Genomic DNA, 13,800 nt, shown 5'->3' with positions numbered 1-13,800 from the left:
TCCTTTCACTCCTCAATTTTCTCCCTGCTGCACTTACAATTCTCTAATTTAGTGTTTGTTTCTTTTTCTTAAAGTGTTCTTTTTCTTTGTTTTCTCGCGACATGCTGTCTACGCTGAGAGTTGCCGGCCGTACCGCGGTTTCGCGCGAGTCCGCCGTGCGCAATCTGGCGGTCGGTCTGCGAGCGAGTTCGACCTGGGCCAATGTTCCTCAGGGGCCTCCGGTGAGTGCAATCCCTTGGTAGCATACACGAAGGAGGAGGAGGAGGAGGAGGGAATTAACGAGTTGTATAGGATGCGATTCTGGGCATCACCGAGGCTTTCAAGGCCGATCCGTTCCCCGAGAAGATCAACCTTGGTGTCGGCGCTTACCGTAAATTCTCCCATTCCGTGGACGAGTCGATGATATCAGTAAAAGATTGCTGATGGGTATATGATCAGGCGATGACCAGGGCAAGCCGTATGTGCTGCCATCCGTCCGCGCCGCTGAGGAGAAGGTAGTCTCGTCGAAGCTGGACAAGGAGTACGCGGGGATCACGGGCCTGCCGTCGTTCACCAAGGCCGCCGCCGAGCTGGCGTACGGCAAGGACTCGCCCGTGATCAAGGAGGACCGGTTGGTGATCACGCAGTCGATCTCGGGCACGGGCGCGCTGCGGATAGGGGGCGAGTTCCTGGCGAGCTTCTACCCGCACGCCAAGAAGATCTACCTGCCGACGCCGAGCTGGGCCAACCACAACGCGGTGTTCAAGCGGTCCGGTCTGGAGGTCGGCACGTACCGGTACTACGACAAGAACACGATCGGCCTGGACTTTGCCGGGTTGATCGAGGACCTCAAGAACGCGCCCAACAACAGCATCATCCTGCTGCATGCCTGCGCGCACAACCCGACGGGGGTCGACCCGTCGCAGGATCAGTGGCGCCAGATCAGCGATGTGATCAAGGAGAAGGGCCACTTTGCCTTCTTCGATATGGCCTATCAGGGCTTTGCCTCGGGTGATGCGGACCGGGATGCGTTTGCGCCGCGGTACTTTGTCGAGCAGGGTCATAACATTGCTCTGTGCCAGAGCTTTGCCAAGAACATGGTTTCGTCAATTCGTTCCTTTTGACTATCGTATTCCCCCCCCCCCACTGACGAGCTCCAGGGTCTGTACGGCGAACGCTGCGGTGCCTTCTCGATCGTGACCGCATCCCCCGAGGAGAAGAAGCGCGTCGAGTCGCAGATCAAGATCCTGATCCGGCCGCTGTACTCGAACCCGCCGATCCACGGCGCGCGGATTGCGTCCACGATCCTCAACGACCCGGCCCTGTACAAGCAGTGGCAGGGCGAAGTCAAGGGCATGGCCGACCGCATCATTCGCATGCGCGCCCTGCTGAGGGAGAACCTCGAGGCCCTCGGCAGCAAGCACAATTGGTCGCACATTACGAGCCAGGTACAAAAACATGAAGCCAATCCAAAGAAAAAGGCAAAAAAAGAAAAAACTAATCTTTTTCGTGTAGATTGGCATGTTCGCCTACACTGGCCTGAAGCCCGAGCAGATGGAGGCTCTCAGCAAGGAGGTATGTACACATTCATCCTATTTCCCTCGTTCCCCAAACATACCAAGGCTAACGAGAATAACAGCACTCCGTCTACGCCACCAAGGACGGCCGTATCTCCGTCGCCGGTATCACTTCGTCCAATGTCAAGAGACTTGCCGAGTGCATCTACAAGGTTGCCGGTTAGACTTGACCAGGTTAGAGATGGAATCGGGTGAGGGTCTTGTACCGTTTGTTTGATGATATATGGGTTAGTAAAGTTCAGTTCTTAAAAGATAAAAAAATAAAAATGACACCACTTTTGTTTTCTTTCTTCCTTACGGAGTACTTATAGAGTCAATGAGATGGCATGGTATGACGTTCCGGCCCCGCTTGTATTGCATGCATGCAGTGTTGCTCTCTGAGAGCAGGGTTCATCGTAGTACGAAAAATCAAGCATAAAATAATAGATGGATGGATGAGATCCATGCGGGACCACTACCAACCATCAAGATCTCACTTGACCGGACCAGTCCATCTAGGTACTACTTTCTCGTCCGCGTTACATGCTGTGCGGATGCACTTTATCAGATCCAATGTATGGTGGTGAGACAGCAGGTTACTTTTTTTTCTTGGTGTAGACATCTACACATCACTTAGATACACGCAGCTCAAACTTTAGGAGTAACGTTCACAATGAGGCAACTCTTGATTATGGATGGATGGACGGATGGACAAAGCAAAGAAGGAAATAAAAAGAGGAAGAAGAAAGATTAAGAAAAAAAAATTATTTCACACTCTTTTCAGTGAGTTTCTCCTCCTTGCCCGTTCCACCCCCCTCTGGACTTTGCTTCCCAGCCCCAGCCCCAGCAGGTACTGAGGCAGCAGCGGCCGTACCAGTCCCTGCCGCGCCCGCCGGCGTAGGAGCACCTGCGGCCGCGGCGGCTGCGGCGGCGGTAGCAGAAGTAGTGGAGCTAGGCGCAGCAGCTGGCGTCGGGGTTGCTGTTGAAGCGGCCGCCGCTGCAGGTGGAGACTCTATTGACTCGCCATAGAACCGTCGCAGAATGACCTCAACTTCACGATGATTGTCTTGGGCGTCGGTGATGTATCCCTTGATGGTGTCCAGGATTTTGGGATCGTCGAGGTTGTCCCCAACGTCCTCCTGGCAGTGCTGGATCCGTTCGCAGTCATCCTTGACCTTGACCAGACCCAACGTTGCGGATGAGCCTTTGAGGAAATGACCCAACTCGGAAAGTTCAGCCAGCCGTTTCCCGGCGCTGCAAATGTCAGCTTCGTTTTTTTCTTTCCGTGTTTCGATGGTGAGGTCTGAGAGGTTGATATGGGTAGTCATACAGAGCCTCTTTCATCTTTTCAAAGATCGAGCTTGCCTGGTCAAAGTAGCCATAGACGATCGACTTGCTGAAGTCACGGTTGGAGTCATCGTCCATCTCCAAGATCTGCTCGAATGTGCTGGGGTCGATCAGATCCGCATGCCTGCGGAGTTCCGACGGGTACTCGTCATTTCTCTGTCGGGCCGTCCCGTTAGTACAAGAAGCGACGAGGAACGAAGATCATTGGGAAAAAGGCATACATCGGCAGCCATTTCGGAATATTAACCTCGACCGTAAAGTTTCGAACTAAGTCGACGAATTATCGAGGACCGGAGGCTTCGTATGTGTGTCGTTTCTGGGCATGCACCCGAATGATGCAATATTAGAAACGCCGGACTTCCGTCTTCACCACTGTTTCTACTGTTGGATGATGATCGTGGTCAGCCAGACTTTGTGTCCACCATGTACCTGGTCAACTCACTTTGCCCCTCTCGGACGTGCCTTGCCACAGTGATGAGGATCTCGATGTCTGTCTTGGTAATCTAATCAGGCGCCTGCACAATCATGCTTTCTGCACACAAAAACCCAGGATTGAGGCAGAAAGGGAAAAAAGCAGGTTTGAAACACAATGGTGGCCAACAACACACGACCCGAGAAGGAATCGTAAATTTTGAAAATCAAAGAAGGCCTGGAATCAACGCGGGAACACAATGGTGACGGTTGGTGTGACTCTAGACCGAATCGAATGTAGCGTGAAGTCTCAAATGCGCGAGCTTCAGCGTTCCAGGCCGGTTCGTAGGTAGTATTAATTGTTACGGTCCCTCCCAAGGATTACAGTCCAAGAGTCGCGAAGTCGAAGAGGGGTAAATTCAAAGCCTTTTTTTTTTTTTCCTCTCAGGGAGCTGGAGGGAAGACGAGGGGCAAAGTAGAAAAAAAAAAAATAAAAATAAAAAATAAATAAAAAAAGGGATGGTTTGAACCCACCTAAAATCGGAGCAAGAAACGTGTCTAGGAAGATTGCCAATGACACAATATGGCAAATAATGGAGATACGAATACAGAGGAACCGCCGTTCTTTACTGGCAGCAGCAGCAGAGCTGTTTCATCATCCACAATATGATGTGCCAGGGTTGGTTGTGTAATTGAACTGTCCTCTCTCTTGCCAACGCGCGCTTATTCTTCCGAGAACCCACGATGGCGGGAGGAATCGAATTTTCGAAGACCCAGTGAGATGCAGATCTCCAACACAACCCTCTGCAGTCACTCGGTCTCCTGGGTTTTTGTGGGTGGGGAGCGGAATCAGGCTGTTCAACACAGGGGATTGGCAGTTTGGCAGGAGAGAAAGAGAAGAAAAAGAAAAAGTATTTTAAGTAGTTAGTTAGCCGGCCGCGAAATCCCTAAAGAATACACCAACCAGTACGGAGTACAGCTCTTCAGAGAACAACCACCAAACCACTGATTTACGAACAATGCTTCCGAAGTCAAGTTGAAATCTGGAGTGATCTTCAACGTATCGCTCCAAATTCCGGAGCGAAAGCACTGAACCCGACGGACGAAATAGCGCTTGCCGAGGAACAGACCGCACAACGGGAGAATGAGGTCGTCGCGGTGTGCGGCAACTGGCCAAGGAGTGGGGGAAGTGGGTTGAAGAGTGCAGAAATGGTAAAGCCGAGCGGGAGGGGTTCAACAACACACCCAATCACAGAACATGGGCCCTATACTTTACCCCATGGATCCTCTGGGAAGAAGGATCAAAGAGATATGTTTCGTACTTGGTCAATCGGAGAGCCCCTCGCCAGAACGCATAAGCCCATAAACTATAACCAAATCATTTGAAAGATGGGTGAGTCTTCGCCATTATGACAGTTGCCGAGACAGCCCACGTCAATTTTCGTTTCTCCGGAGAGGCGGGAAGAAAAGCAAAGAAAGAGCAGGAGCCCCAGCTTCCTGATTAGTGATTGCTGGATACCACGACCCAGGGCCCAGGAAGAGCCAATCGTCGCTCGCATCAAGTGGACCCTATGACGTAAGGGGGGATCCATTCAGCCCATCCGACAAGCCAATATCCGTGCACCACAACATGACGTCGGTCCCCGACAGCAATTGAGCCTGTGAGCTTAAAAGAAGAAGAGATAAATATGGAGGCAAAGACGCAAAAGCAGGCACACGGTGCCGGGTACTGCGTACTGGCCATACAAATCACCATGGACCCAGCAAGCAGAAACATCGATTCCGTCCCGTGTTTATGTATAGAAGCAATCCGTGCCCGATCGCCTCTCCGTCGACGGGGTGTGCCAAGTTGTCAGAACCTGAACGGAGTATACTGATCGATCAATTCCTCTCGCCACCGTGTCAGCAGAATCGAGCGCTGTCATGGCGATGGGCACTCACATCCATGCTCTCGGGCCTGTCCCGTCCCGCTCGCCGTAGGGTGGAGCTGCGGCAAAAAAAAAAAAAAGGCATGTCAGCGAGTCCAGCGAACCAGCATCTGTACTCCGTACGGAGTACGGATTTGAAATGATAAGAGGTCATGATCCCGCCGCAATATGTTATCCAATTGTGATCCCGACCGCCATCCGCAAATCACGTCGCTGGTCACACTCCTCCGTCGTAGGCGAGCCACAGCGCTTATCCCCTACTGGGTCACAGAGGGTCTCGATTGGATCAGCGGCACCGAGTCGGATCCCGGCGAAGACGGGCTGCGACGCGACGCGCAAGAGTCTTGCTGCTAGTGACATCAACTTGCATATTGGGTATATCGGGATGTTCCTCGATCAAGAAAGCACCGAGACATTTGAAGAGTCAGATGGCCAGAGCCCCTCCATCGGGTCCAGGATTGGCGTCGAGACTCCTGCACGGAAAAATTCGGCCATTGGCGAGCCTCTCGGATGGCCCGATCCAGAGTAGAAATATCCGCGCAAGGCCGGGCAACGGCCGAAGGGCCAAGGCTGAACTGGTCGTTGATCCGCCCAATCTACTTCCGCAGGGAATTTGATCCCGATGATCCTGGCAGCCGTTGTTATTGGTGGTCACGTCCCAATCTCCCACCACTTTTTCGAGTAGATCCTCAAAACTCGCGTAAAGAAGAACGGGCGATCTGAGATGCGCGCTGCTGTACTGTACAATATCTTGTTGGACGAATCTCTCGCTTGTGCCAAAAGGTTATGCATATGGAAGACTGAGAAAAAAAAAAGAAGAGAAAAGCTCAAAGACGCTATATATATACTCAACCGTGATGTGTATCTTCATGTTCCCCGTGTCGATCTCCCTCCTGTCGATCACGCCGATGTCGTCGCTCGTGCTTCAACGCTTCCGTAACGCGGACATCCTGTTCGTCTAGCGTCTCGTCCCAGTCGACATCGTACTCCTCCGCCACCGTCTTGATTTCCTTGCGGAGAGCGTTCGCCTCCTCCAGCAGTGATTCCCACAGTCGCAGGTCGACTCCTTTCATCTGATACAGCTTCTGCTGCCGCCGGTTGACCGTGAAATCCAAAGCCGATCGGTACGAAATCTCTCGATTATGGTACAGGAACCATGCGTAGCCAGCCATCAGCGTCGACAAACTCACCAGATACGTGATGGGCTCCATCGTATCCCAACCAAGGTCCGTTTCGAACGTGAGTTTGTACACCAGGTACCACCACAACATGATCACGCCGAGGCCACCGATGGCAACGCGCTGAGCCCCCCGGTGTGCAAGGACGTCACATTCATGTTTGATGACCGCCAGGTCCCGCAGCTTACGTGACAACTTGCGCAGTCGCATGCGCAGGTAGTACGTGCGATCATCGAACGAGGGCACCCCAACCGGAATGGCCCCCAGCGGCGAGCCTTCGATAAGGACGATGAACTCCTTGGCACGGGCAGCATCGCGAATGAAATCTCCGATCTCGGTGGATGAGGACCACCGAACGAAGCGACCTTTTTTCAGTTCTCCAGGCACGCTCTTCTCCAGGTTGCCGTACATCTCGACTCCACCTTCTCCCGGACCGCCTCGCATCTTGATCGGGAACTTACCGGTGATGGAGGTCGATGCTTCCCTCACTGAGTCCTTGTCCCTCTCACGGTCACTGGTCTCCTCTGGTTCGGAGCCCTGGTGTTGGCGGTGTCTAGGCTGGATGGCATCGCCTGAGAGTTCCATGGCCAGGAAGGACACCGTGGGTGGCTTCAACTGGCCGCGCTCATCCTTGACCAGTGGAACTTCGGCCTGGATCAGGCGCTCCAGGTACGAGAGCGGCTGCTGGGGATGCACCAGGAGTGCCAACGGCTCGATCCCTGCTCCCATGAGCTTACGTACTTGCTTGTAGAGTTGTCGGCTACCTTTGCGGTCGCCGTCTTGATAGTCATGAGTCGTTACGGGAAGGATCAGCTTGAGCAGCCTTGACGGGGTCGTGAGTAATTTCCCTGAAAGTATCAGCACGTCTCGGCTAAGAAAAAGGGCGTCTACTCCATGTTGCTCGATGGATGGGGCCTACCCTTTCTTGTTTCTCCTTCTGACCAGTCCCCGTCCATGAGAGTCAGCCGCGATCCCTCGCGCTGCTGGGGTGTTCGCTTCTGCCTGTCCGCAGCCGCTTCATCATTGATGCCGTGGCGTTTGTTCACATCCACGGATTGGCCCTCGGATGGATTGGTCTGCTGGGAATATCGGCAGACGCTGATTTTTCTGCCGACCATCTGCCACCGGCAACTCGATCCCGCTCGGACCAAAGCAATTGAGGTGACTACTCTGGTCATCGAAACAAATTGCTGTTGTTGGCCTGCATAGCGGGAGAGCGCAGCATGGCCATACGCTGCATGGCCGAGCATGCGGTTCCATTGTCGAAAACACGACATTGGTTCTCAATCAATCAATGTGAGCAGCAGTACCTCTCAATTTAGGCACCGAATCCAAACGCACAGACATTGAATCAAGCATTGAAACGCTCTGATATTATCTCCAAATCCTCACATGGCACCTTGTTGTGCTACCAAAGTGTCGACGTCATAATTTGGGGCAAACACTGCAAACAGGGCCAACCTGGTTTCATTTCATTTTGACTTTCCCAGGCCGCTTGTCATGTGACAAGTAATTAATTAGGAGTCTTGATGGATGGACGGGCACGGGCACGACCAAGCTGTCATATTATGCACGTCACTTCCTGTCTCCTCCACCTGTTTATGCCAGCATGCTCAGTCCACCTCCTCAGCACAGATTCTCCGTTCACATCATGCTGACAGGCATATCCACGGATGCCTGCACCCATTCCAGGTCTGGGAACAGACAAACGATCCTTTCTCCTTGCTGGATGATGTGTGGACGGTGTGTGTTGCTTCCCCACAATTGACAACTCATCACGCATGCTCGTCCTCAGCATTTTCGAGAAATACCGGCCTTTCATTTTCAGTGCCAAGGTCTGAGATTATACATTTGCATGGAAAGTCGGTATCGTGAGTTACAGGTACTTTGCCTCCCGGATACTTTCTTTTTTTTGAGTTCTTTTCGGGAGGACCCAGACTGGCAGAGGCATTGCGATCGCCGCCTTCAGTGCCGGAAGAAAAGTGGCGTTATCTCATATACGACTACCACTCACCCTTATTTTGGCAGAAGATGAACGGCTCCGTTGTCTCTCCATCGGACTGGACCTCTCCCGTTCGGCATCTCAGCCGAGAAGGCTGTGGAGTGCCCGATCAGGGTCTTCCTGCTGTACTACCATGAGCATATGTACGATGTATGCAACCATGGAGGATGGGAAATGAACGTGGATGCAGCAATGGCATGGGATGAGATCTTGAGGTGAATTGCACTGATCACTCGACATGCAACTGCAACATCTCCTGTATAGACTACTCAATCAGAAGTAGGATCCTCGAAGAGGTAGGTAGGTAGTTATTCGAAGAACCAGGGTAAGGGGATCATTCAATCTTTTTTTTTTTTTTTCTTGCACTCGGGAGAGTTGCTGGACGGAGGATTTTCAGTCCTCTCCAGCGTCTGGACTTTTGGTAAACATTCCCAGGTCGAAGGAGCCGCTTAGATGCCCCCGCTAGGGTTTCATCACTGGCGGCGAGCCATGCCAGCACATCAATAGATCCCGAACAGGAAAGAAACGAGATCCATCCCCAAAAATCTCTCCCGACGGGCAAAGCAGAACAAGTGGGAAAATTATTGAAACCAAAATAATACACACAACTGACACTCGCGAAACATACTCACACACGCACGAGAGGTGGAGGTTTGCCTTTCCCGATTAATGAATCCTGGAAATTTTAACCTCAATCTTCGATCCAAGATGTGAGATTTTCCGTGCCCCTCCAGACATTATAAAGCAACACGGACACAAGGCATTGATCAATTTGGATCCTTCTTTCTTTTTCGATGACCGTGGTTTGAACATTGAGTGATTTCTAATCGCAAGGCCGATCAAGGCAGGATATAAATCTTTCGAGAACCCTAGCTCCGTTCCATTCTCAATCCGTGATCTGGAATCGATCATCCACACCCTGGATCTGTTTGTTTTCATAATAGTTCCAACCATACCCCGTCCACCACGTCAAATCAACAAACAAAAAACAAAAAGACAAGCGGACGCATCTGCCTGGCATAGTGTCTTCCAAATCCCTAAGTAGCAAGCATAGCTACTGCCGAGTTGTCCGCGATTAATACTTTCTATCTGTGACGCGCTTGCCGTTATCATCCATCGTTCGGCACAGGTTGGTTGGGGAAGGATCGCAGCCTCTCGGAAATTTCGACGAATCAACTGCCATCCCACTGGTTGATTGGAAGGGGTACAAGAAGCACATTGGACGTGGCACGATGTATTACATGCTTTACCTTGCAAGTACGGCCCTGGTTCCGACCCAAGTAACGTTTTGTTTTTTTTTTTTTTTGATTCGATTTCAAACAATAATTTCTTTTTCCTTGCACATTAGATCCGATTGAATCGACCTGTCTTTCTAACGATTTGCATGCAAACCTAGATCTCTGCCGCCGCCGTCATTGGTCCGAACCAAGCTATGAAGTCTACGAACACGGCACAGGGTACACCTGCGTGGTTCGGGTCAACAACCGCGAGTACAAGACCGACAAAGTCTACAAATCCGAGGCCATGGCGCGCGAAAACGCCGCCATGCGCGCCTATCTGATCTGTCGGAATTTTTCTGTCAATGACGGCATGTACCCTGCCGGTGTCGACCACGGCGGTGTTCCCCAGGGAATCCCCGTCGCTATTGGCACCGGCCGGAGAGTGACTTCTCGGTCCGGTCCATCTCAGAATCATGCTTGAGAGGATCAGATGTCTCTCACCAGGCACTTTTGCTTGATCCCCCATCATCATCATATAATCGCCCGGCCGCGGTCTCGAGTTACAGCGGCGGTGCTGGAGGTACAAAAGGTAGTTGGAGCATCGCCATTTGTAACGAGGCTCCCTCTCCAACGCCGCCAAGTTGGCCAAAATGATGAGCCGAACCAAAGCGTCAACTGGTCAACATCGGGCTACTCCTTCCCATTTTGGTCCATCGATTGTCATCTTGCAAACTCTTCGCCATGAACGAGAATAGTGATGAGATGATAATTGATGCCCTGCTTCTTTTTGATATTTTCACGGTCATTTTGACTTACCTTAGATCCCTTGTGGATTGTTTGGCCTGATGAGCTTCATTGATGATGATGATTATGACGAAAAATGATGCATGGTTATGATATTATGACTATGATCATGATAATGACTTGATGATGATGATGATGATATCCTCATACCTCAAAGACTCTGTCTTTTGTGATAGAATCACCCATGACGGAGGAACTTGCTTGCTTTCTTGCATGGCTGACTGTTTTTTTTGCATCTTGTGGGATGGATTGATCCATTGTTGTTACTTTATTTTTTGGCATAAATTCGAGCGATTTAGCGAATCACATTGCTTGGTTTCGGCTTGAGTACATGACATCGGTATGCTGCTACTAGGTCTACACCGACAGTTACAACACTCGCGAACAAGGGACCCAGCTGCCACAATGAACCAGGATGCACGTGGCCATGCTGATTCGCCCTGGTCAGGTAGACCCTTATCATCTGTAACTTTTTTTTTGTCGATTCAGCCGGAATCTCCTACATCCGGATTTTTGGCTGGTTGATTAGATCGGATGCTCCTCACACCATCGTCGGATATCCACCGCTTTCTGGTGCGGGATGGTGTAGAGTGGATGGAACGGCACCAGTCGATCATCCTCGTCAAACACGTTAGCGTCGGATCGGAGCGGTGCGCTCTTCCATGAGAATGCAGACGCAAAGATGCCCTTAACTGGCGAGGAGACCTCCACGCGATAATGGTGGTGTTGCAGCATGCTTAGCCCGGCGAGTGTGTAGCAGGTATGATACGAGTCGGGGCGTCTGCGGGAGTCAATACGATCAGCGCTTTGCCCCGTTTGGGCTGGATTATGGGGGAATGTGCTGTAAGGACGTACTTTCCAGGCTTATCCCGAAGCCCGCCAGTCTTGTTCTGGCAGCAGTTCAAGATATACCGAGCGAGACCTTCTCGGCTAAAGAGATCGTTCTCCAACGCAGGTACGGAGTCGCTCTCCGGAGTGTCATACAGCGCGGATTGCACCAGCGGCCAGCAGTCGCCCACCCAGTGCGAGTAGCAACCATCGACGAGCTTGTTGGTCCGTCCTGAGAACCCTCCCTCGGGAGCGTACTGCCGAGCAGAAAGCCACGAAAGAAGGAGAGGAATATCCATGTATCTGCAGCAGGTGAGCAGCTAACTCCGGCCACTTGGACTGACCAACAGACCTTGGGATGATTTCATTGGGCTTTCCAATGATACACAGACAGGCCAGCGCACAGAATGCATATGCGCCATGGGCCTCTCCGCCCGGCTGGCCGGATATTCCGCCTTCGTAGCTTTGACCTGGCGAGTATTGTCAGTTCCGATGGTCGATGTCATGGACGACGGGCCCTACATCGAGCAAGGTATTCAGGGAGTCCGTCGAGAAAGGTTCGCAAACCGCTCTGTCGAGCGTTGGATTCCGGCGGTAAGTCCAATGGTAGATCCAACAACGAGATGATCACCATCGCGCAATATGCACCTCTCGTCACGATCAGCAAACCATCATTTCCAAAGTCATGGCACTGAAGCAAAGACTAACCGAACGTCTTCTTCACCACCTACAACCATTCGAAAACCGCCATCTGGCTGCTTAAGCTCCCCAAGCCAGGACCACCTGGCCAGACGATTAGATGAGATTCGACTGCGGCGCATCGCCAGGGACCCCGAGCCACTCACATCGCTCTGCGATCAACTAGCTCGTATGCATCAGCACCACCAACCAGCGCGATCGATAGAAGAGCCGCAAATGAACACGCCAGATGTGACATCTGCCCATGGCCACCGCCAAATCCGCCGCTGCTATTCTGCATAGGAGTGAAGTTCGCAATGATCCTGTTTTGCGAATCTCGGATTTCAGTCATGTTGACCACCATCGTTGTTGACCGGGGTGGCAGTCCTACCGATCGCGGTATTTGGTTACGTCTTCTCCCAGCAGAGCCAGTCCTGCAAGTCCCCAGTAGGACAGCCATGGCCGACTGGAATCAAAGCTTACAAATGTCCCCGGATAATCCTCTAAGGAATCGTACAGATATTGAATATGGTGGTCTCGCTGAAGGCATGCTACGCCGTGTGCATTGATGCAGTCGCGCACAGTCTTGTCTGTGCCTCGCAAATACGGCAGACAGCTCAACACGGTTTCGTCCTGCAGTCTGCGCGTTTCGGTGTCCAGCTGATCGCGGATTGCACGTTCCTCGCAAAATACGGACGGCACACGCGGCTCAAAACCGCTCCCACTCGCCGCCGCCATTATGACCGATCCACGGGTAGTTGTAGTGCTCTGGTCGGGCCGCCGGCCGGGAACAAAGTCAGGTTGCCGGTGATACGTTGGAAACCGCACTCGTCGACGGCTTCTCGCAGATGCTGCGACGACTGGCATAGAAATGCATGTAGGAAATCGGCCGCGGGGTCGGGGGTGCTATGGAGGGTCCATAAATCCTGCGATCAATCATCGAAACCTGATTGAACCTTGGTTATGGGTTTGGTGCCACAACATCTTTGTCTCCTTTGCCGTCGCCTTTTCAATGCGGGCTGTCCTCAGAACTGGCCCGCCCTGATGATGTAATCACATTTCTCTTTCCCAACTAGGTAGTTACCCCCAAGTTCGTACCTTTTTTTTGGCTGTCTTGCACACCCCCCAGCACTCGTCGCTTCTTTGCAGATTGCTCAAAGGATGTGAAAGAAAGCACTCGGCAAAGTGCAAAGTATACGGAGTTCTCCTTACTCATCAATATACGAGGAATAACCACAATGTGAATCCTCCGCACCCTCTGACAATCCAACTGTCTTTCCAGTCTGTCTTGGAGAGCTGCAAATGACTCGTCAGCTGACAGCGCTGTTGGAAGGCTGGCATGATTCGCTCATAACAAGCTGTTGATAGACCCAACTGGAACGCGGAGTCGTCTATGAGATCAGTTTGGGCCCAAGATCAAGGCATGTCGATTCGAGCAAGCAATCGCGGCTTGTAGGAAGGTCGACACTTCTCGTCCTCTACCGAAGTTCAGCTGGACTAACAGATAGATTAGCCTAAGAGTACTCCGCACTTGTTCTCAACGTGAGCCAACTGAAACATTTGGCTGTGTTGTTTGTTTCGATTTCATGAAGAGATTCGTCCAAGCCTCAAAAACTGTGTTGCTTACTCGTAATGGCTCATCCCTCTTTACGAGCGGCTCCGCCAAAGCACTCCAACTCCAAAGCGGCAGCAGGTCCGGCGGCTCCAGTCCACCACGCATGATGGCGTGCAGATACCATTCTTTTACGCAAATGACTTGGCCAGCTGTCAGCGCGAGTCATTCTCTGGCATCTTTGCCCCTGCGGAGCGTGGATACTTGGATGATTCGATCCGGATTCGACTGCAGATACTGTAACTGTCTGATGCTAT

At 51.9% G+C, this 13,800-nt stretch overlaps 4 protein-coding genes across 4 annotated transcripts; 2 read left to right on the top strand and 2 right to left on the bottom strand.

Moving 5' to 3' along the window:
* Positions 1-101: 101 nt before the first annotated feature.
* Positions 102-1,720, top strand: VTN31DRAFT_5913 (uncharacterized protein; the record flags this gene model as incomplete). The annotated part of the gene is made up of 6 exons (XM_069406465.1): positions 102-221; positions 292-370; positions 439-1,079; positions 1,140-1,427; positions 1,495-1,554; positions 1,619-1,720. The coding sequence occupies 6 exons, from the start codon at positions 102-104 to the stop codon at positions 1,718-1,720; spliced, it is 1,290 nt and encodes a 429-aa protein (XP_069258995.1).
* A 4,349-nt stretch (positions 1,721-6,069) lies between these two features.
* Positions 6,070-7,676, bottom strand: VTN31DRAFT_5912 (uncharacterized protein; the record flags this gene model as incomplete). Its single annotated transcript, XM_069406464.1, has 3 exons — positions 6,070-7,118; positions 7,164-7,247; positions 7,319-7,676. The coding sequence occupies 3 exons, from the start codon at positions 7,674-7,676 to the stop codon at positions 6,070-6,072; spliced, it is 1,491 nt and encodes a 496-aa protein (XP_069258994.1).
* Positions 7,677-9,633: 1,957 nt separating this feature from the next.
* On the top strand, positions 9,634-10,102 carry VTN31DRAFT_5911 (uncharacterized protein; the record flags this gene model as incomplete). The annotated part of the gene is made up of 2 exons (XM_069406463.1): positions 9,634-9,658; positions 9,798-10,102. 2 exons carry the CDS (start codon positions 9,634-9,636, stop codon positions 10,100-10,102), a joined length of 330 nt encoding a protein of 109 aa, XP_069258993.1.
* Positions 10,103-10,950: 848 nt separating this feature from the next.
* On the bottom strand, positions 10,951-12,669 carry VTN31DRAFT_5910 (uncharacterized protein; the record flags this gene model as incomplete). Its single annotated transcript, XM_069406462.1, has 7 exons — positions 10,951-11,206; positions 11,281-11,556; positions 11,606-11,723; positions 11,776-11,903; positions 11,962-12,036; positions 12,099-12,254; positions 12,323-12,669. The coding sequence occupies 7 exons, from the start codon at positions 12,667-12,669 to the stop codon at positions 10,951-10,953; spliced, it is 1,356 nt and encodes a 451-aa protein (XP_069258992.1).
* Between the last annotated feature and the right edge of the window lie 1,131 nt (positions 12,670-13,800).

Source organism: Thermomyces dupontii (genome assembly GCF_041956625.1).
Source record: "Thermomyces dupontii strain NRRL 2155 unplaced genomic scaffold VTN31scaffold_6, whole genome shotgun sequence".
In the NCBI taxonomy this organism is placed as follows: domain Eukaryota; kingdom Fungi; phylum Ascomycota; class Eurotiomycetes; order Eurotiales; family Trichocomaceae; genus Thermomyces; species Thermomyces dupontii.
Note: the sequence above shows the minus strand (reverse complement) of the source record. Positions and strands in the feature narration are given on the sequence as shown.